General features: G+C 38.8%; 1 protein-coding gene across 1 annotated transcript; it reads left to right on the forward strand.

The window, feature by feature from the left end:
• The first annotated feature begins 202 nt into the window (after positions 1-202).
• TMEM62 (transmembrane protein 62) lies at positions 203-21,968 on the forward strand. The gene is made up of 14 exons (XM_042863147.1): positions 203-364; positions 4,132-4,243; positions 5,358-5,495; positions 6,524-6,569; positions 8,514-8,655; positions 10,257-10,381; positions 10,533-10,655; positions 11,201-11,356; positions 12,290-12,449; positions 14,121-14,234; positions 15,183-15,267; positions 16,802-16,906; positions 17,735-17,853; positions 18,756-21,968. Exons 1-14 carry the CDS (start codon positions 203-205, stop codon positions 19,080-19,082), a joined length of 1,914 nt encoding a protein of 637 aa, XP_042719081.1. The 3' UTR covers positions 19,083-21,968.
• The last annotated feature ends 2,076 nt before the right edge of the window (positions 21,969-24,044 follow it).

Raw genomic sequence — 24,044 nt, forward strand, 5'->3', positions numbered from 1 at the left:
GATCGCGGCTCCTGACCCACGCGGACAGAGAACCTGACTCCCGCGTGCCGCGCGGCACAAGGCACCCAGCCCTCGGCTTCGTTCTTCCAGCCCCCCGCAGAGGCGCGGCCCGAGGGGGCGGGTCGCCGGGCGGAAGTGCCGAAGCTGGCGGAGGGCGGCGGGGGCCGCCCGGGGCGGGTGCGGGCTGGCGGCGAGGCGCAAGATGCTGAAGCTGGCCGCGGGCCTGCTGCTGGCGGCCGCCGCGGCGCTGCTGCTGAACTGGTACTCGCCGGCAGCTTCTTCGGCGCCGGCGGGTCTGCGCCGCCGGCGGGCCCCCAGGCCTGCCCCCGGGGCGGAAGCCGCCAACCTGCTGTGGGCGGTGCAGGTGAGCGGGGCCCCGCTGAGGGGGTCCGCCGCGGTGGCGGGGGTCGTACGGGGTCTGGCGCTGGGGTCGAGGGAGGCTCTGCGCGTTTTCGCTGTAAGCGCTCCCCTGTGCTGTCCGTGAGGAGCGGCAGGTGTCCGGCCGCCGTGCCTAGGAGACGAAGTGCAAGAGGGGAGGGTAATTAAAGCTCCCCTAATTATTGCATTAATCTGTGTTGTATCAGTACCCCATCCTGTGTGATACCGGGCTCGGCTGCCCCTTTCCTCCTCCAAAGATCAGGAAACTTATGTGACAGAGAAAATCCCCCCGCTGTTTTTTAGCGTCGAAAGTACTGGGCCGGCACGAGAGCGGTACAGCTCGGCTTTCGTGCCCGCGGCCTTGTCTCCAGGCTGAACCCGGAGCACCTCTGAGCGGTGCTGGCCGTGTGCCGGCCCGGCTGGCTCCTGACGCCGCAGCGCTCCCTCCTCGCTCCCCGCGCGCTGTTCGCCTACGTGCCGGGTGGCTGCAGCGTTCCTGTTGACAAATGGGTTACTGCTATTCCGCTCTTGTTCCGAAACGCTTTCTATGTTAGCTGCAGGCAATGCTCTTAGCGTGCGGTCCAGCATGCTATGAGTCTTATTGTTCTCTCCGATTGCTGTGTATTTTCTAAGCCAGTTTTTCCAGTGTTTTTTTTTCCTTCTGTGACTTAATACATTGTCACTGCAGAACAGTTTTCAAAATGCGATATTTTGTTTGAATTAACGTAGATAACGTCCTTATCTGGAGGTTTTAATCTCAGAGCCATCCACAACAGTATGTAGCTCCAAAGCTATGCTGGCGAGCAGCACGCACAGCTCCATACTCCTCTTTGGTTGTGTTACTTCCAGTGGAGTTCTCCCAAGGATAGGTCACGGCACAGCTAATTTGAGGCTTGGCTTTACTTTCGTGTGGTTATGTTCTCTTTCAGATGTGCCCTTTAACAGCAACTTTATCATTGACCTAACTTGGAAATGAATCAAGTGCTAAATCCAGCGTTGTGCCAGATGATGTTATGGGAAACGGGCTGCGAGCTCCCTGGTGACTCCCCATGTTTAACCTGGGTCACTGGATCGAGCTTGGGAGGTTCTGCTCCTCCCACAGCAGCTTCTGCATTGTTTTTCCTCTTACCCACAGGACCATCTCCTGTGAAACCAAACTAAATTATGATCTCTCTACTACAGTCATCTATTAAGGTTTTTTTCAACTTTCTTATAGTAAAACTTATAAACTTAGTACCCAGTGGGCTTTCAAATTCAGTGTTTTCCCAAGAAGGTTGTGGATGCCCTGTTACTGGATGTATTCAAAGCCAGGCTGGATGTGGCTCTGGGCAGCCTGGTCTGGTGGTTGGCAACCCTGCCCGTGGCAGGGGAGCTGAAACTAGATAATCTTTGAGGTGCTTTTCAACCCAGGCTGTTCTATGATTGTATGGTTTGACAAGATTACTGTTTGGATTTTTTTTCCTGTTTCTTTCAGCTTGTATATCCTGTTTCTATAAGCCTTGTTATACTCCCTTCTTAATGCCCACCTTTCTTAAACAACCACTTCTCTAGGTTAGGGATGTGGATAGTGATTTCTCCTCACTCCTAAGGCTCTTCCAACCCATTTTCATAAAAGCCCCTTCCTGTGTCTCGGTGGGAGAGGCTTGCTTTCTAGATCCATCAGGTGGAGGCAGAAAAGTAATGCGGCAGGTGGACTTGTATTTCCTTTTGTGAAAATGATTTCCCGATTTGCTAAGAGCATTACAAACTTTTCCCCTTGCCTACTCACTTCCACTTCTTTGTAACTCCCATCGCCTTCATACTTTGTGGTTTTTAATAATAACAAAGTTAGTTTCAGTTCTGCAGAAGTGTTGGGATGCTGCAGCTCTTGGAACTTAACAGAAGAGCCTTTTTTAAATCTTAAGCTAGTATTGTAGGGAAAAGGAATGGGAAGATCCTTCTGGAAAATCAGGCCTCTTGACAACTGTCTGCTTATCATATTTGAGATTTACATTTTCTGACGTTATTTGTAGAACAGGAGAAAGGTTTTTTATAAGACCTTTTGCTCAAGAATCTGGAGACAACATTGATAGAAGTTTGCATATTCTCCGTTAGAATGCTAAGTAAGTTGCAAATCTACAGACTTAGGAGAAGATATAAGATGCTGTAGCATTGTCAGTGATTAAAGTAGGTTTGATGCATTGAGGTAGTGCAGTGGAATTGGCAGGGCACAGCCTGAACCAGTGGCTAAGCACCAGGTGAGAAGGTGTGGCTAATCCAGGGAGCTCAGGTGTGAGCAATGCACCTGAGTGATTGGAAGGGGTGGAGCATGGATCCATCCCTCCTCACCCTCATTTAAGGGTTAGCAGCCAAGAAAGCTTGTCTTCTTTTTGAGATTGCATGTTTTTTAAGCTAATGGTTGTTGGAAGTGGTGAGCTAATTTTCCTTTTCTATTAACTTCTGTTGTTCTGTGGTGCCTGTATCCCATTCAAAGGCACTGTTGTCATTGCCTTCTTTTGGTATGTTTTTTCTTTTTGTAGTTTTACTATGCTCTTCAGTTCACTTACAGCTTTATGAATAGCTTTATGAGTGTCTCAGTGAACTTGAAGTTAAGAGTATGCTTAAAAGCTTTTAGCTTTTTTAACATCCAATTCTGATCTAGAGAAAAGTTCTGTAGAAGCAAATGTGGAGTTTTCCTAGACTAAACTAAGAGAAACTGTTTGCAAGTACGTCAAAATGACAAACTAGAAGGTAAGGCATTTTATTTCTGAGGTGTTTGCCTGCGTTTCTTAAAGAGCAAAAAGAGCCACATTTATTCAGTAAGACGTAGAAGTTCATGTTGTTTTTCAGTTAAAGATAGCATAGAATCATAGAAGTTGGAAAAGGCTTCCAAGGTCATCTAGTCCAAACGTCACCCTGTATGCTCAGATGGCCATGAGCACGTGCTCACTAATCTCTGTGTGTGAAATATTCTTTACCTAAGTTGAGGAGGATAAAGTATTGATTTGGCTGAGGTGGGATGGTTTGAAAGCGTTCACTCAAGATTTGGTTGGACAGATCTGGAAAGCCACTATGTTTAATAAATAAGTAACTATCCACATACTCTTCTTGTTCTGAATTCCCTTCCTTCCCAATCCCCCTCCAAGGCTCAATATGCCTTTATTGTTGTGAAGGTTTTGACTAATTAGTTCAGAGATAAACAATGTATTATTTCATGGCTGTGTACAAGCAGTTTCCTCATTTCTTGGTAACCTTTACATTCACGAAGGTACGTAGAATGGGATGTAAATGGACTCCTCAGATTCCCATTAAAGTAAATAGGGAGAATATTAGAAATCCTTCTGCCCAGCTATTGGAGATCTTGTATCAGGTATGAAATGGCTTCTTAGTGTGCTTCGTGTCCTAAGCTGATTTTAACCTATTCTTGCTTTGCAGAAGGATCACTGTATTGCAGCAGAAACTTGCAGAATCTGGAAGTCAAGCAGCTGCTTACAGCTATCAAAACTTACTGTAGATAGCTGTGCATTTCCCCATACTGTTTTATGCCCTTAAAATTAAGGAGACTTGATGTATATGTGATTTTAGGGGCTACACGGGTAACACTGTATGGTATGCTTGTTCTGCTCTTGTTTTTTCCTAGTCATCTGTTTCTGTACTTACTTGCGTCCTTGGTACAGGTATGAATCAATGTGACTGCCCTTATGCTGCACTCTAGCATATTGGGCTTTGCAGAACAACTTGTTTAGGACAGCATTTCATTTTTCTCTTTTGCAGGTGTCAGATATCCATATAAGTAGATTTCAGGATCCCACACGAGCTTCTGACTTGGAAAAATTCTGCTCTGAAACAATCAACGTAATTCAACCAGCATTTGTTCTCACAACAGGTAAGCAATTCAAAGTATGAATTTCCTGTTGAATGTGCTGTCAAATAAAGAGCAAGTAAGCAAAACTCTAGAATTTCAGAAGAGGGCCTTAAAACTTAAAGGCTTGTTGAGCTGTGGAAGTAGGATTGCAGGTGAAAATAGATTGCTAGAAGCAGAAGAGGCCAACTTCTGAACTTAATAATTATTTTTTGCTTAATATCTTGAATTTGATGGGAATTCAGCATATTATGTGTAACTAAGACATAATGCTGTAATGTAGCTATTATTTTTTCCCTTATTTATCACTATGCATTAGTTGTGATTGGTAGTCACCTTCTTTTCTTGTAGAGGTTGTTTCATTTTTGTGTGTGAAACTGCAGGAGAGAGCAGTGTCTCAGAAAGAAAGTAGGAGTTAATTCCTCCCTCAATTATTCTGCACTAGAACAGTCCCTGTTTATTTGTATGAAATTCTGCTGTGATCTAATGTAAGATTTTTTTTGTTGCTGGTTTCTGTTTGAACTTATTATATGCCAGGACAGGTAAAATAAGTCTTGCCATTTTATTTGATATCTTAATTCTACTGTTGGAATGGAGTAAGTTTTAGCAAGCAAATTGAAAGGATTTTGAACCCTTACTGTAGATGTGGTTTCGTGCTAATTCTCCATTTCTGACAGTTGCTTATCTGCTATTTGCTTTTTAAGTTCAGCTCAGCAATACTTAGCATTCGTCTTTTTACTGACACTGCAGGAAAGTCTTAGCATACAAATGAAAATGAGAATAATTTGAACTTCAGTTAGAGCTTAAGGAAATACTGAAGGTGTGAAGTCAAACAAAGTCTCTGTGACTGGAATTATCAAGGATAAAGAATGCAGAGCACTTAACTTAGCCTGGCATTAGTAAAAGTGTCACAGTGGCACATTTGGTGTTTGATTAACTTTCTGCATCTGCAGTAGAAGGCATTTACCCTTATAGTAAGCTCTTAGACCAGAAGTTGGGAACATCTACATTATACCCAGCTGGCCTGCTGCCACTTACACTAGGAAGCTTGGATTGCATGCTTGCTTATTTTGTGTTTGTATGAAGTATTTGTAACTGTATGGATATCTAGTTAGATCTCACCTTTGTACATTTCCAGGTGATTTGACAGATGCAAAGACAAGAGATAAATTGGGATCTGAGCAGGTAGAAGAAGAGTGGAAAATTTACCAATCAGTCCTGAAGCGATCAAGAGTCAGGGAAAAAACTAAGTGGATAGACATCAAAGGAAACCACGGTAAGAAGGTTTTCTCTGTGATTACAGAGATGATTTAAGTAAGTTAAAATATGAAGTGTTAGTAGTTACAAGCATATTAATGGTGGTTATAAGCCAGTAGAAAGGCTTGCCGTCCAAGTACCTGTTCCACCAAGGGCATATCTTGTTTACAGGCACTTACTGGAATTTTAGTAACAAGGAAGTAAGAGTCTTCATTTACTGCTTTGCAAGTTAAGTGGTGGAATGTATCTTCAGATGTTAATTTCGGGATGGTTCTTTTATATACCCCATCTTTTAATAGAAAAGCAAGCTGTAACCTTACTGTACTGAAGAAATGGTTTAAATTTGCTTTTCATAGGTGTCTTCTAACTGGTTTATATTCTAAAAGTAGCACATGTTCATCAATAACCTTCTAACAGCTGGCTTGTATAGCCTACTGAAGGGCTTAGCTAGAAGGCTTAGTACTTAAGTGGAGTGAGAAGTACATCCTGTGTTAGGCCCATAACACTCCCATTTTCCTGGAAGACTTCTGCTAGCAGCCATAATGGAGAGGTGTGGGCTCCAGTACAAACATTCAGTTTGTAGTAGGACTGTGGTAGTGCAGTGCAGTACAAATGTTCCCAGGTTGTTTCTGTTTTATTTATGCTAGTCTCTGATGCTATTGCTACTTTGTTTTCCCTAGATTAGTTAGGCCTTTATATAACACACTCAATCTGAAAAGCTGTAAAGCTTTGTGATGAAACTGAAACTGTGTGGTTAGCTTTTAGCCTCTAAATTACAACTTGCATGTCTACAAAAATTTTGCCTTTGAATTGAAACTTGAATGAGAAGTTTTCATACTACTGGGTCAACTGCATGAAGTATATGATGTTTTCTATGTACAACTGGACAATCTGCTTATCAATTGTGTATTTGTTATTTTTTTTAAATACAGCTTGCCAGTGCTTGCTGAGACCATTTTATTTTTTAATTCTTGATGTTAAAATACAGACAAATAATCAATTTAATGTGAAAATGTATTCACTTCCTTTTTTTCCTCTCTCTTACAGATTCATTCAACATCCCACACCTGGATAGCATTCAGAATTACTACAGGTATTTCTATTTTCTACACAGACACCATTTTATTCAATAGTGGAATTGTTGAGCAATATTCTGTTTTCAGTTATCAGTTATGCTTTCTCCCTGACTGTTCTATAGCCCTGGATCACATTTGCCATTCCTATTCCTGGTTAGTTGTGTAGAATGGACTTGGAGTACAGAGAATTACTTGCTTAGACTTCTCATCTCTTAGCTCTGTATGTTTTGTAATTGCACACATTGTAAATCTGCTGCGTCTGGGAAACATACTGTGCATTGTATTTCCTTAGCAATTTTGTGGCTTGTTTCTGTGAAACAAGTATTTTTGAAGAATCTTTTCTATTTGATATAGATGGGGGGGGGGGGGCGGAAGAAAAAGCAACACAACACTTGTTCTTTCTGCATGCTCATTTTCTTGTCATATGGGTCTAAATTTTATCAGAACTACTTCTTCACACTTGAGTGATTTTTCTTTTTTTAAAGAATAAAAGTAGAAATAGAGATGGGGGGGGAGGAAGAAAAAGATGCTGGGTGGATGAGTCTTAAGGAACACACTGGAGTTCTAAATGGAAAGATTGGTCAGGAAGCTTTCACCTTTTCCATTGACTCCTTGGTTTGTACATTGTAAAGGTAGCCACAGCTGTTACTGATGTTCAGTCCCTCTTTTTTTTCCCTGCCCTTCACATTTGAACACAAAATATTGTCTCATAACTTCAGTGATGTTCTCAGCTCTGACTCTTAGAACTAGGGGAGGACTTAGAAATCTAATTTCTACTTTAATTCAAGCTCTTCTCGCAGTAAGAACAGAAAATTTGATAGCTCACCAATTTGCTTCAGTTCCTGCATCCAGGCAAGAGCAGATAATGTTTTCCCATGAATTCACAGATGGTATCCAACAACAGCTTTATGTGCAGGAGAATGTGGAATTCAAATGTGGATTTACAGTGCAGGGCTGTAGGGATGGCACTAATGAGGCTTTCACATGGCCTAGTTCAGCGCATGTCCCTGTATCTTTCTTTTTTACAGCAGTGTAGTATCTGTCTTCCACACTATTTAATTTATGGTTGCTATCAGAAATCCTAGTGAATTGTGTGGGAAGATGTAGCACTAGTAAATTTGTCGGAACATCCCTGAATTCTTGGTGCTGAAATTTGGCCTGGACAAGGCTGTTGTTTGGGAAGATGTATGGATCGCCTGCTGAAGAGACAGGCCTCGCAAAAGGGATTCAAAAGCATTAATAAAAAGTAAAGAACATTTTTATAGAATGTGCCACACTCAAAGGATATAGAAAGGTGATGGCAGGGTAAACAGAGTCTTGGGGAAGTTTTCTTTTATTTGCCACCATCAGTAAACACTCTAAAGGACAGCATCCTTTTTTTTTTTTTTTTTTTGTCTGAGACACAGTGAATCCTTTGCATGATATCTGGTTAAATAATTCTTTGCTGCGCACCTCTGAGGCAGGCTGCAGGTACAAAAATATAGGCCAAGCAAACAGTTAACAGAGTAAGATTTGATGTCAAATAGGTATTAATGTTGAGAAGGCAGCAGTTGTATTGAAATATACTATTTTTATACAAATGCATGAGTTCTTATTTTACATCCACGGTGTAAGCAGGTGTAATTCAACAGTTGCACATAGTTTAGGTGAGACTAGAGGCAGAAGTCTAAGGATTGTGGTGCTGATCTTCCAGTTTTAAAAGTTCATGATGTTCATAAAGATAACATTAATTTCAAAATACAAAGATTTTGAGAGAGCCTTTAAGGCACTGAAAGTACAGTATATATTCTGTTAAGTACAGGTTTTGCAATGCCATTGATTTTTTTTTTTCAAAAGATTTTACTGCAGTAACAACATGGAGCTAGATCTAATGCACAAACTTTTGCATTTATCCTACATGTGTCATTTTTGTCATTGCTGCAGGCTTTCCTATTAACAGTGTTTTGATTTTATTATGACAGGAAGTACTCTGCCTGGCAGAAAGATGGCTCTTTCCATTATGTTCACACCACCTCATTTGGGAGCTATTCATTCATCTGCGTGGATGCCACACTGAGCCCAGGCCCAAAGAGACCCTACAATTTCTTTGGGATTTTAAATAAGGTATTTTAGAAGTGTTAGCATTTCATTTTGCTGTCTATTTTAAGGTGTATTAATCTGGGGGTGTCTTTCCTTTTTTTATAATCAAGAATCACCTGGAAGATTTATGTTCATCAAAAAGAGTCTCTACATTTCTAAGTTAATGTGTGTGTAATTTGTATGTTTGCTGTTTTTGAGATACTCTTCTGACTTATTGCATATAGTTACTATATTTTGGCAAATGTGTCATATTCTGTCTTTGGTAACAGCCTCAATGACAAGTAACATGTTCTTCTAATCTTATCCAAAGGAGACCCAACATTTCATTAAATGTTTTTTAAATCACTTGATGCTTCTTAGATGAAAGATGATGTAGGAGTGCAAGGTATAGTACCCTTCTCATTGTTTCCTGTAATCCATAGGTATGTAGATCCATAGGTAGCTTTGCATACAAATTCTTAAGGAGTAAAGTAATGCAGCTCCTGTCTGGGCTGCAGTAAGGAGAGAACTTTCTTGGTAATTACCCAGCACCAGGAGTACGAAGTGCCTCACTTGCAGATTTTTGCATAAATCTTAAGGTAAAGAAAAAATGTAACCATGGGTCACCAGGTACTTGTGACTGTTAAGAATCAATCCCCTGCCCAGAAGTTCTATCAGTGCATAGCTTGGGTTTCTAATAGCTATCTTATGAGTTTAGTCTCTAAGAAAATTTCTACATAAAACAAATGAAATCTTAATTTCACTTAAACTAGTTACGCTAACTCAAAGGTATACTGAATCCATTTGTTTTTAATACAGGATCTATTTCTGTTTCCTGTGTCCATGCATTACAGCATTCATTTTTAGGTAGGAAGGAAAACAATATACTGATTCTTCTTTGTTTTAGTCTAAAAGAGGCTTTGTGAAATGGTGGAAGAGTGCATTTGTACTCTTTTTTTTTTTTTTTTTTTTTTCCCTGCCTCCTGAGTTAAGTCTTATGCTGGTGTTGAGTCTCTCCAAACTGTAAGTGGTTGATGTCAAAAAGACAGTCAAAGAAGTGATAGAGAAGTTCAACTTGCTGTCTAAAGTGATAATTATGCTTAAAGTTAACAGCAGTGACAGAGTAGTAGTTCCAAGAGTCAGTGTTACAGTTCTTCCAGTGAAATGACTGAATCACATGGTGTGCTGTTCTGAGATCTGACATGGCTGTAAGAGGCTGTCAAGCAAGTCAGGAAATAATAAGAGTACAATTGCAGAGTAAATACATTGGTAAATCAACAGAAATGTTTCTTTAACTGTGTAAACAAGCAGTAGAAAGGATAGAAATGTAACTTAACTACATCTATCCTTATAGTACACTCTTCCTCTGTTAAGTTGTAAGGACTTTAAGTATCTTAAATTCATGTTTTTTTTCCAACAGTGGAGTTTTATGATGTGTTCAGTAGTGCAGCCTGTTTATTCTAAAGCAACTGTGAACGTTCTCTGTAGATAAGAGATTAACTGCATTCTTCATTAGTTCCTTTCTGCATTTCATTTGTTATTATTTCCAAAGAACTGAAATGGTAAATAGTTAAATAGTTGTTTTACTGGTTGGTTTGTTTAATGGTTTGCTTGTTTGGGGAAAAACAAACACCTGTCCATTTCAGAATCAAATGCAAGAGCTCTCTGTGATGGCTACAGAAAGCCTCCGCAGCAATCATACTGTCTGGTTTGGCCATTATCCCACCTCAACAATCATATCCCCTGCCCCAGGGATACGAGCATTAATGAGGTAAGGCCTATTTGTCTTTTTTCCATGTGTGTCTTTGATCTGAAGTACACTTCTAGTTTGTCTTCACGTACTCGTCTGTCACTTCACAGGTTTTCTGCAATGGCGTTTCCCTCCTATCCAAACAATCATAAGTCTTGTGTTTTTTTATTAGTTCTGCCACAGCTTATTTATGTGGACATCTCCATACAATGGGTGGACTGATGCCAGCCTTGTATAGCCAACACCGTGGTGGCACTCTGGAACTGGAATTAGGAGACTGGAAGGATAACAGGAAGTAAGTAAACACTGTGTGAGCAAATTATTATATGGATCCTAAGTAGTTCTACCTTTTATGCTATTTAAAGAATTTGAGAGAAGCATTAGATCTGTCTGGTTATTACTATCAGTGTTTTTTGAAAAATGTCTATGAAGTTTTCCTCCCATACCAACAGTGTGCTAATAAATCGTGTAGACTAACTTTTTGATTCATTCTTGATATTTGAAAACTAAAAAGATGGCATCTAAATGTCTATGTAATGTGTGTTTAATATTCTAAGTAAGAAAACATTGTAATGAAATTCAGCATCAGTACTTTAAGATCCATGCTCTGGGCCAGCTGTAGGAATTCTAGAAATAAAACACCTACCTGTGCTGTTACCTTACCAGCATGTCAAAAAGCAGCTGTATGGTTAATACAGCAGTCAGTTAACATATGATTGTGTACAAAAGAGAAGAAGCAGAAACTGAGTCCAGCAAGTTCTGTGTAGGAACTTGGGAAGCATGCGTGTCACCTGGGCATGCAATAGTTGTGTCAACAAAGTTACCTTTCTTTCATCTTAGGTACCGGATCCTTGCATTTGATCATGACCTCTTTAGTTTTGTGGATCTCACTTTTGAAGAATGGCCAGCAGTTCTCATCACCAATCCCAAATCCTCCCTTTACAGCAGTTCTTTTCATGAACCACTAGTGAAAATTCTTTACTCCACTCATATCAGGTACCCTATAATAATCTCTTGATTTTAAGTGTTTGACAATGTTTTAATAGGTGAGGTATTTCATGGTATATATGTGTATTTATGTAACATGTGCCTTAAAAGTCTCTGTTCTGCGAGATTGTTGCTGAGTGCTCACTTTGTGTAATTTAAGCAGAGTTTACAGCACTATTCTATCCTATATACTAGTTCTTACTTGTTTTGCATATGCAGTTATTTCTACCAAAGCCAAGTCCATCTTTTTTTTGTGTGACCAAAGCTGGTAGAGTTTAACACTTAACGCTATGTTAATCTTGCATGTTCACATCATCTTCACTGACTTCAGGATTTTGTCTATTTTCTGTTTACTTTAAACATCTTAGCCTTTTCTTCTGTTCTCAGTTTTACAGCCCTGCTGTATTACAAATATTAAATGTTTAATATTACACATTGGATATGTGCTTCAGCTGATTTTTCATGTTTTAAATCCCTCCATCTTTTCACTTCTGCCTTTTCTATTTTTATTTTGTTTCAAAGTTTTTATGCACTTTCAGTCATCTTAGATTTGTTATTAGATCAATAAATACAAGTCTATTAAATATGCAGAGTCACAATCAAAAGAAGCTTGTTGTACTTCTCAGTTTAGGAAGCTACTTTCCAGTTTCCTGTTTAGAATCTTATCTAAACATTTTAATGATCATATTAAACATTTTTTTATCAGCTCTGCAGCCCAATTTCCTGTTCTATTATTTCGCACAATACCACTTGGGATTTCCTTTGTTAGTTGTAAGAGAGCTCTGTATTATCATTTGCCTACAGATATTTTATCATTTTTGTTCCTAACTAACTCCTTTGAATTCTTCAGACTTACGTGACAAAGGGAAGTCTCTTAAAGGAGATGATGACAAATCTGCAACTCCTCTAATCTGTTTATTTTGTTGTTGATTCAATCCTTAGAATTCTGGCCTTCTCCCCTGCTGCCATTACTTCTGTCAAAGTCTATATAGATGGAGTTTACCTAGGGAATGCTCATCAGACATCTGGCCCTCTTTATGTGCTGAAGTGGAGCCCACAGAACTATAGTGAAGGGATCCATCAAATAGATGTGACTGTCCAGGTAAGACACCTTTTGGCATTCTTTGTGCTGAATCTTTATGTAGTCGTGTGTGCCATCAGCCTTCTGCATCACGTAACTAGAGGGGAAATGCATGACAACTGACTTTTGATATTTGTCTGAGTTACGTTTGCTAAATAGGAAAGCATAGACTACTGAGCACTAGAAGATTAATAAAGCATCTGGTTAAGTGTAAGGTTTCTTATTTTTCATGATAAATATTTAAAAAGGACAGAAAAGCAAGTCATTGTTCAGGAAAAAAAATTGCCTATTACTCAAAAGAAACTTTTGAACTTCATCCTTGTAAAGATGATTGGGATTGATTAGAGAAAATGCAGAGAAGCATTGTGTTAGTTCAGAGTGCAAAGGAACTGGGTCTGGAAAGTTTTGGAGGTGGGAATGCTGCCTTTCATTATTTGTCTTTTTACAACCTCTTGCAGGCTGACAGGGAATGTGATTTCTCTTTCCCAGAACATCAGTCTTAACTCGCATTGGATTGCTGGGGGGGGAAAAAATTCTTATTCAGTGCTTCTGTTTTGCGAACATATTTTATTTCTGACCCTTCAAGTGGCGAATCAGAGTAGGGAATTCAGCTTTGTCCTGCCCAGTAGAACCCAGCTGGGCATTCTTCTTCCCAGGACAAGGACTTATAAGGCTCCATAATTCCTCCCTGCCCACCCACCCCCCTCCGATGACTTTTCTGTACTGTCAGTGCTCCAACTCTTAGCTTGTTACTGATTTCTTTTTAGGGTGTGATTTTTTTTTTTTTTTTTTTTTAGGGTTTTATAACTGATTTTTATTTTGACTACTGAAAACAAATGCACAAAACTGAAAAACATATGAAGATGGTTACACAGACCTGTATAGCAATATGGTGGTGTTTTTTGTGGAATTCTGCATTTTTTTGCAAATACGGAATGTTAAATAATCTGATTCCTTTCCAGTTATCAATCACTATTACATCTGGTCACTGAATAGTTTGAGGAAAGAGGAAGATGGAAGCCTTAACTTTTATCAGATGTCTAGAGAAAACACAAATACTTGATTGCTGTACACTGTTTCTGGGGCTGTCTAAATGTTATGGTCTCAAGTGTCACAGTAAATATACTGAGTTCTTTAATATAAATAGCCAGTTCATCATGTCCTAGGAGATAAGATATCAATATTACATCAGTACAAATATCAAAGAATTCTGTCAAAAATACAGCAGAATTGGGAATAAGAATGTGCTACGGGATCATCAGGATACCTGTTACTTATAATGTAACCAGCAAATATGCCAGGAACTAAGTACAATAAAACTTTCTTTTTTTTAAAGGCAGGCTATTCTCTAGAATTGAGCTTTCAAAAAGACAAGTGTTGGTGATAGTCAGTAAATAGTTGCTGTCTTCCGTAAAACTGCTGAGTATCTGAAAGGATCTCCTCCATGTGCAGGACTTTCAGATTTTAAATTAAAATCTCAAACTTAATGGAGTTGTAAAATTGTCAGTAAGTAATATTCTGTAGGTAGAAGTGTTTTGATAAAGCAGCATGCAACTAACAGTTAGCTTTTCAGAAATGCTGAAGGGATCAACTTGCTACTTTAACATGATTTTTTTTGTCATTTACGTGTGATATGTTACATTAGCACTATTTATCAGTACATAATTGGTTTCTTATTTTATTTCAATCTAGGATGCTTCTGGAAGAATTATCACACAGGGTCATATATTCTCTATGGAAGAAAACCATCCTCTTAGATTTGGCTTTTGGCCATCTGTTATTCTTCTTACTGACCACTATGTTCTAGTAAGTGTTCTCAATGAAAACAGCTGTCATTCTGTGCTGGTCTCCCCATGGACTGCAGGATGCATTTTCCTAATTCCCAGTAGACTTGAATGCACTTTGCTTTTTTTCAGATATAATTCCATTGGAACTTCACAGGCATTTCAATTGTCATTTCTCCAGGTGCATACTTGCAACATGAAGTTTGCATGAACTATTGCTGCACAAGTTGCCTTCCATGGCTTAGTCAAAATTATCTGTTTTGATATATATACATACATATACATGCTTGTTTTGTGTAACCAAGAAATTGAAAACAAGCTACTGGAGATATTAGAATAAGGAAACAATAAATCAGATAAAACTTCACTGTGATTTTTTGTAATGTGTGTACTGGACAAAACAGTCTCCCCTCAGCTGCTGATGGGAGCTGTAGCAAGGAAGGCAAAATTCCCATTGACTTCAGTAAGTTTCAGGTTATTATCCAGACATTACAACTCAGTACATAGAAAGGAGGCATGTAATAGTAGTTAAGGTGTATTTCTGGAAGAGCACATTGATGTCCACATGGCTGCAAACAGTATAAATATTGGCTCAAAACAATTACATTAATTTTAATTAATAACCAGTATTCTTCAGTGTCTTGAACTGCAATTCTATACAGGACAGTATGAAAAAATTTATTTTACATAAGAGGTGTATTGATGGACTATAAATACATGTGTTTTACAAACACCACTATTGAAAGATTCAACAAGTATACTGCTGTCATACATCCAACTGAATTGAAGTCAGTAAAATGCAAGTGGATGTAAACATAATAAGTTTCTTAATCCATTGGTGCCATAATGCCAAAAAGCATTGCATATCTGTTTCAATCAGAAATGTGTAATTCTATCAGTGTCTAAAAGGGATACACAAAGGCTGTTAATATATCAGAGCTGGCACAGATTTAAAACAGTTTATTTTCAGGCTCGTACACTCTTTGGACTGATTGTGCTGACTCAGATTGCCTTGCTGGTTGTTTTCAGATACCTCCAAAAACCAGCACTCAAAGGTATGAACCAATGTTTATCTGGTTTTTTTTTTGCTTTTTTTTAATGCAGGTCTTATTTTGCCTAAACTTATTTATTGTTTACTGTTTTGCGTGTTAACGATATGTAAATAATTGTTATTCTCCATTGTTTTGCATTTAGCACTGTGCATTTTGATTGGGTTCTCAAAAGCTCTTGCTTTTTAAGAGGGCCCAGAAAATCTCCAGTATATCAAATGAAGTCAGTTGAGAGCTTAAAAACTCAATCAGATATCTTTATTTGAGGGGAAAAAAAGAAAAAAAAAATCAATTAATTGAAGTCTAAAGGCTTCATCTTAATTTTTTCACTGAGAAAATCTGATGCACAGGGAGAGGAATATTTTGCATCAGTCCTGTGGAAGTGTACTCATTTCACTACAGCTAGTGCACAGTTCTGTCTTTATTGCTGTCACCAGAGTGGAGGAATAGATTTCCTGCTACAATAATTTTTGTTGATCTTTGCAAACAATATGTACAGGCTTCTGTCTTTATCAGGATAATAATATCAGTTCTTGTAACTTGATATCTTGTTCATGATAAATCTGGCAATTGAAAATACTTTCAGCTTGGAGGTGTTTATCTTTCACACAATTGTTTGAACCACACCTTACTAATGAGATTATTTTAGAAGCCACCTCCTTTCCGATTCATGTCAGTTTATGTTCCTTCCTTTACACCCATAATCACCTAGCACTGTGAGGCAACTGCAGCAACTTATTACTTAGAAAGAGAAAAGATTTTCAGTTAATTTGAGAGAATCCAGCAGTTAAAGTAGAAAGAGCTAGTGCTTCATGATCAGCTAGGTCCCTGTAGATAACAAGTGTTTCACAGAGCAGTGAACAAATTTTAGAGCTCTCGATTTCTGAAGTTCAAGCTTGCCTCTGGGAGTTAGTTTTAGTGTGAGAAGGGCAGCCATGTACAAGCCCGATTTCTAGAAGCTAACTTCATTTGGAAGGCTCTTTGGATCTCAGTCTATGAATTAACTGCTGCAGTTAAAAGAAGAAATGAAGAGTAGTTGCTTTTTCTCGCTAGCGTGACGTGCTTGTCAGAATGCTGTTGTTTTAACATTTAATTTTAATTAGTTTTATATGAGTTGCTATTAGACTTCATCAAGCAAAACTGATAAAAGAATATCCTGTAAGCCTAGTCCTTCATGACCTGCACAGTTACTGTTTCAAATTATTTTCATTTGATATGAACTTTCTCCATGTTTTTCATTCTAGCTGACTTCATTTTCTGGGTATAGAATGGTCACTGAGTTTTATTTGCACACAGTAAGTGCATTTGTTTAGAATGGTAGGTTTTTTTTCTGCTGTTATTAGCATTGCTGTATTTTTAGTTTCTTATTTTTATCCCATTTTAGAAATGCATTACCTTTTATTTGCTCTGTAGACATACCAAATATTTTTATATTTCTTAATTAACTGAATGAGTAATGTACAAACTTCTTTTAGAAAGATGTGTATGCACGTTACAGCCTGAATCACATTTATTTTTCTGAAATGTTGCCTCTGTTTAGAAAAGCCAGGACTACTGGGTCTGACCTCATTTTCCCTTCACGTCTTCAGTAAAATAAATGCCTTCTATTACTCAGTTCTGGTTCTGAATTTATACACTGTTCTGGGTAAGTAACCTGGAGGGCATAAGTTACTCTTTGAAATTACACATCAGATTTTGTTGAAAAATTGGATTTCAGAGATCTTGGACAATGGAGGAAAAAGACATTAAATTGTAAAATTAATGTGGAACTTTAAAAGTTAGAAGTCTAAGGAGAATAAAGGTTTATGATGAAGAGCTGGACTTAAAACATCCTCAAATAGATTTAGCAAATTACATTTTGAAAGCAAAATGAATATTTTCATGTTTAATTTGGGTTTCACTTATTCTTTGAGTAAGATCTGTGCCTTGGCATAAAACAAGCACAGAGTGTGCATCTCGCATGACAAATCACTAAGATGTGTCAGCTCTGATATTAAGGATTTTAGCTTTTCTCTTAAAATGTTTCTAAAATAGCTACTGTTGTGGAAGCAACACGGTGCAAGATATGCATTTTGACTTGTCAACAATTCCAGCTTGGCTCAGTTTATAATTGTCTCTAAATTTTACTAGTTTAGCAATTCTGTGGTGGGGTTAGCACTTGAAAGGATCTATTTTTTTCATCCCTCTCGTTAGGGAAATGTTACCTATGTTGTCACAAATTCTCACTGAGATTAAAGCAACTTAAAAAATATTTTAATTGCATACTGCAGCTCATTGATGGACCATAGCAAAAGGTTAGGATTCATTCACATCAGGAGTGTTCATCAGATTGCTGTTTGTTAAACATGAAACATGTTTAATACTACAAACAAACAGTAATCATTGTACCCAGTCAAGCATTTTGATCTAAGAATTAGTGAAAGAGTTACAGCACCACCAGATACAATATAGAAGTATGTTGATTTTCTTTCAGGACCATGGTTTGTAGGCGAACTGATAGATGGCCAAGTGGGAGCCTGTTTTTCCTTTGGGGTGTTTGTTGGTGGTTCCTTCTTACGGGGTGGTCTCACATACGTGGTTGGAATTTTACAGGTATGTGTTTAGAAATGAACATTGACAAACTGCTCTCTTCTGAGAGTATTTTGTTGTTTTTTTTATATAATTTTATAAAGAAAGGAGTTTTGGGAGGATAAAGAAGATTAGTAACCATGCTTGACTATGGCAAGCTTTCTAACCTTTCTTCAAACTTAAAAGATAGGACAGAAGGAAGTTGTGCATATATTCCTCACACTTCTCTTTTCTCCTGTTTGATGTTGTTTCAGACTCTGCCTCTAATCCTGACATCCAATCTCTACAAATTTGTTCTTCTCTCTGAATTTTTTTGTTTGTCCTTACAAACGAGTTGCAGTAATTAAGCAAAACAAATGTCCAGGGCAGCTGTTGCACACTGAACATTCTTCAGATCAGTAGGTGTCACTCTCCAAGTAGACCTGAGTCTGGTTTTCTCACTGGTTTGATCTGGCTGCCCTCTGCATTTCCTTAATCTGAAAGGCAGGGTGTACTTCCTCAGCATCAAAGTCTGAACGCCTCACTGTTGCCTTCATCAGGGTCCCTCCCTTGTGTCAGTGCTAACACTTGCTTTACACCATATTGGGTCACAGAGCTAAACTGGGACAAAGGCTTTCATTTTTTTTGTTACACTAGTATTTTGCCAAGTCTAGCTCCCTCAACTAGATCCATAAAGAATCAGGTAAATATTAGTGCTGTGCACTGCAAGAGAGCAGCCAGGAATACTTGGCCTGGGACTGAGGCTCAGGCAAGCCAACCTCTCTCAGCTGCAGTGTCTTGGAAGTGCAGCCTGAGCTTCTACCTTTGGGAATTGCACTCAGTATTTGAAAGGGGACAGTTTTGTGTGCTCTTATCTTTCCGTGCTTTGTGTCTTGCCCAGAGTATTTGGCTTGATCATTGTCTTTTTTTCTACTTTTTTTTTCCAGATGTTGTTTTTCAATGTGCCCTTAATGGCCTATCTGTGCTGGTGCCTCTTCCTGCGGTGCAAAGGTCACAGTTTCTATTCTCATATCCATCATGTCCAACGCCTCTTGGTTGTGCTTATCCATCTGGCAATGGCACTCCTGCTGGCCTGGCAGGTCTATTCTTGCTATTTCTTGCAGCGAACCTATGGGACCTTGGCTTTTGTCCTCTCTCCCATGAGAACATGGTTGGTGGCCCTGACCTCATTTCTGATTTATAAAACCTGGACGTTTCAATCATCTGAGCTCAGAACTTACACAATAGAAATGAAAAACTGTCAGAGCTTCTGAAATGCAACACAATAGTTGAACTTCTTCATCTGAAGATGCAACCTACTGTTTTGTATTGCTGGAATTCTGTACAGACCAGCCATGAAGTGGTAAGATCTGATGCTGCACCTCCATTGCTGCATAGCTGTAGTAAGCGTATAACAGTATGTATTATATACGTGTGTTGTATTATCCGTATGCAGCATACTGTATAATGTTATACAATTACACATTAATACACTGTGCAGTAAATTGTGTAATCTGTAGTATGTTTTTTATGATACAAAGCAGAATGTCTCTATGGATCACCACTGGAAATGTTTACTTGTTGTAATTGAATGGAAAATATTTTTAATTCTTAAATTCTTGATTTTTGTAATGTTGGGAAAAATATGAATAGATCTGGATAACAAGCTCCAGGATTTGTGTGTAACTGCTGCTTATTTCAAGATCTGCATGTATTTCTAGAGGATTAGACCAGATGTCCTTATAAATTAATATTTATTACAAAGGTTCTGTATTGCCTTCAATGTAAGAGTCCAATGCTTACATACACTTTTCAGTTCATAATGGCCTATAGGAGTTCTTTATAGGCTGCTGGGTGTTTAAATATGTATTTGTGCATACGTTCACCTGAGCCATGGTCCTAATCTTATCCTGGGAGCACTAGTTAATGAATGTGCTCTTTCTCTGGAAGGGAATTGTTGTTTTCCACTGTTACGGTTGCTGATTTTTCCCACAGTTGACTACTGAAAGGGCAGGGAATGATTGCCATTGGAATTCACAGTTGTAGTCAGCAGTTCTTCTTTAAAGCAAGGAATGGTGACAATTGTCTTGGGTTGGAAGATCCAAAAGGAATCCTGTGGTTTAGTAGCTGTATCTTTGCTAAGGGAGAGGAGTCAGGGCTCTGTTTCTGGGTCTCAGTGCCTCCGAGTGGCCTGGGAAACTCACTTCTTTATTTTTGTTTTTCCTTGTCTAAAAATGATGGAGCAGTTGTATTTATGAAGAACTTAAGAAACTAGAGCCAAAAGAGCTGTCTTTACTAATTATGAATCTGTTCTGCTTTTCTTCTTAACCCTTCTGGGAGTTTTCTTCTCCAAAAGGCAAAACATGAAGTCCTTAATTCTAATAACAGTTCTTTGTTATACCTTAAAGTGATGGCCTTAAAGTGTTCCTGCCTCAGCTTCCTTATCTATAAAATAAGGAGGACACTGGCCTGCTTCATAAGACTGTTGTGAGTGGAATGTTTAAGTAGTTTATGTAGTTTTAGTAATTTATGGTTTGTCAAGAAAAAGGAGGTACAACTTATGTCACCTTAGAAAAGACAGCAACTGTATTACAGAAATAAGAGAATACAATAAACTAGAAGAAAATTCTACTTAAAACTAAGACTTGTTATCTCTAAAATGAGAGCCTTTCTACTCCTTAATTCCCATTCCACTGTGACTGACTATAGCAGGAAAAAGATATTAACAGCCCTCATTTGTGTAAATTAAATACCTTGTTAAGAGACTACTTAGCAGCTAATGACATTGTGATAAGCAATGTAAGTGTTTTGCAAAGCTGTTAAAAAAAAAAAAAAAATCAAAGGCAGGGTTCAACATTTACTAGTGAGAAACAATAGTGGAAATGTAATGACAAATGTGGCATTTTACAATGTTGCTAGGAATGCAAGTACTTTTGATCAGAGAGCGTATGAATGGGAATAAAATGCTTCATACAGCCTGTGGGAAGAACTTTTCTCTGAGAGGAGATGGACCTTTCTTGTCTGTCATCTGCCATCCTATTCTCTTACATAATAATCAACTATACTTCTTGGTTCTGTTGGATGTTTCGTAGAGAGATGGAATTATTTTAAGAACTTGTTCATACAAGTCTTAGTGTGGCAAGGAAAGGTGTTTTATTTTCAGATGTGCCGTCCCTGGCTCTGAGGACCTCCCTAAAAATGGCATGCTGTTGACATGTGGTTGATGTGTGAATTACATATGTATGTGGGACTGATGTAATACATCTTAAGTGTGAGATGAGCAGGGCTACCCTTCTGTCCTGATCTCAGTGAAAAGCATGGCGTGGAAACTGAGAATTCTACCCCATGCCAGAAAGACCCGTTCTAGGGTACACCTGTTGCAGCTCTTTGTTGCTTCATAGAAAAGCCAAACTGACCTTGTCTCATGTTAATTTGGATTTCTTTCTTTCCTTAGTCTCCTTTCTAATATTCTGGAACTTCAGCAGTAAAATGTTAACTTTGCTAGTTGAGCTATGCAACTTAACATGGGAAAACTCTATTTACCAATATTTGCTTGAAGATCTTTTTAAATTGTTCATCTCAGCAGAATGGAAGTTCTCAAAAGCACGTAGGGAGATAACTTCTAATTTAGCTGTCCTTATATGTATAAGTACGTGGTTGCCCAATTTAACTGCAGATAACAAAAATCGCGATGTATGTGATTTTTCCCTTAAAATGAAATGTGTAGATATAGATTCCATGAAATATAGCCTGGCTCTGGGAAAATAGCACCAGTCACTTAAGGAAACTAATAACTGAATGAAGCTCAGACAAATATGCAGATGCTATTACAATAAATGTGGAAGCCACCCTATAAAAATATGCCTTTTCTCCTCTGTTGCTCTGCGATGCCCAAAAGGTGCAAATCAACGTGATGGACTAAAGTAAAGCATTCTAGTGATAGCAGGATCTGTGTTGACCTAATTAACTGCCTGTTTGGGTCCTCTTTCAAAATTCAGCTCTTGTGCTCACTAACAGGATGCATTCCTCTTATATCAATTAGCATTATTTTAAGAAAGATGTCATAGTGTTGCATGGTTTTTCCAGTTCAGGGATGAGTTAAGCCAGGAACGATTTTGTTTCTTTCTTAAAGTTTATAAATAAAACAACTTTGGCATTTATTAATTCTAGCATGTGGTTCTTAAAATATTATGTGTCTGTTGGGGGTAACCATAGGAACCTAGATATCTTCTGAAGCCAAGAGGATCCTTTCCAAGCTGTTCAGTAAGAGGACAAGACATGAAGTGAGCAAAGCAAGTAGCAGATCATGCTATCAGAAATTGCCAGTATTGCCAGCAGGCATCCGTAACATCTGTGAGAAATCAGCCTTTCATTATTTAAATGCTTCTTTTAAAGTACTCAGCAGGTTTGGGTGGTTCCGTTGTTTTTTGTTTTCCTTTTTAGTCTGCATGGTGAAAATGACTTTAAAATACTTGATTGTTATCTGAAACTGAAAATAGATTTTCTTTTGTAAAGAAAAGTTCTGATAATGCTTTCAAATACTTTTTTGTTATTATTAAAGCTTAAGTTTTTGTTAAGTTTTATAAAAAGCATCTGTAACTTTCTCTTTGTGAGATTGTTGGCTAACGAAAGAGGATTTTTCTTTATGCTTTTCTCATGTTTTCTGTGGCATATCGAAAAAGGCAAGGAAAAAGAAAAACCAACTGAACAAGAACAGTTCCAAGAGTTTGAGGAGGAAACCTGTTCTGCATCTGCTTGGGTAGCTGAGGTGGTAAGTGATGGCTACCTGGAGGGCAATGAAGTCTCACACTGAAGTCAGCTGCAGGGGCAGGCTGTTTTGGTTTGCAGTGTTCACTGCTGCCTGTGCAGCTTTCTAGTGGGATTGCTGTTGCTGAGAAGCAGGGGAAGGGTTTGGGTAATAGGATGTAAAGGCAGTACCATTCCAGGGGTGAGAGCAGTGGTAGAAAGCATTCTGCCTTTCTCCAGTCACTCAAGAACCAGGAGCAGGAAGTCCTACTGTGCTGGCAAGTATCCAAGCTTCTCCCCATCAGAGCCTGGTCCTTGGCCAAATTCCCAACCCAGGTTACAAGGAAAGCAAGCAAGGCACAGTGAGAGAGGCTCCATGTTGCAGAAGAATAGGAGCTTAGGGGGGGTCTCTGAGGATGCTGTCAGAGCTACGGAGAAGCCAGTCTAAGAAAAGACAGGAGCAGGGACTGCCCTTGTTCACTGTTTTCCCTCAGTCTTCTATAAAATAACACCTCCCTGTTCTTAGGTAAATGCTGCCCAGCTACTTTGTACTTCATTCAGTACAGCTGGCTGCTTTCTTACCACCATTTCACCTACAGTGAGTGCTGTACCTAACTCAGTATAACTATCCAACATATCTTTCTAGTTGAAAAATTGTGTCCATGTGGCTAAACAGTCGACTCATTTTCCTTCATGCTTTTTCCTGAAGTTTTCAGTTGTGTTTCACAAGTTATTCTTTAGGTCTGGAGTTAATTCCAGCTCTTGTTACCCTTGCAGGATAAGCCTTCTGCTTAGGAACTTTTATCCCTGGCAGTCTGCTTATGGACTGCATAGATATTTCCCACTTCCCTGCTGCAATACAGGAAAGTGTAAGACAAAAAAGCACAAATAGTCCTGCATCTGCTTTTACTATCAATGCATTAAAAAGGAAAAAGGTATGAAGCTACTTGAAAGGTGTCAGCCTTCTATCTCCACTTTGTCTGAAGTTGCTACCGTGAATGGCAACAGGAACCACCTCTATGGGGGCTGGCAAGCTCTTTTTCCAGGTATCTGATATTTTCCACTAAATCCTTGCACTAAACCATATGACCTAGCACTAATCTGTAGCCAACAGCAACTTTTCACAGTGCATAAGGAAAAGAGATGAAAATGGGAGTGCGTGAAACAGGCAAAACATAAACAAGTGTAAGCTGGGCTCAAATTTTTTTCAACGATATCTGTCCAACGTTGTTTAAATGTTACTAGTTGCAACAAGAAGTGCTTATTGATAAAGACTGCATAGCCAAACTTCCAGTACCTTCTTCTGGTCACAAACTTGCTACTTTGCATTCATGTCTGCCCTTACTTAAGATCATCTGAACTACCATGCACTGTCTCTGCATGGCAAGGCTTCACGTGCAGATGCTGATCCTCTGCAGTCAGTGGTGGTGCTACATCCAGAGTGGCCTGGATTTTCCTGAGCAGCTATTTGTTTACCTTCTGTTAAATAA

This window comes from Lagopus leucura, unplaced genomic scaffold (assembly GCF_019238085.1).
Source record: "Lagopus leucura isolate 7727_CA_CO unplaced genomic scaffold, USGS_WTPT01 Super-Scaffold_1, whole genome shotgun sequence".
NCBI lineage: Eukaryota > Metazoa > Chordata > Aves > Galliformes > Phasianidae > Lagopus > Lagopus leucura.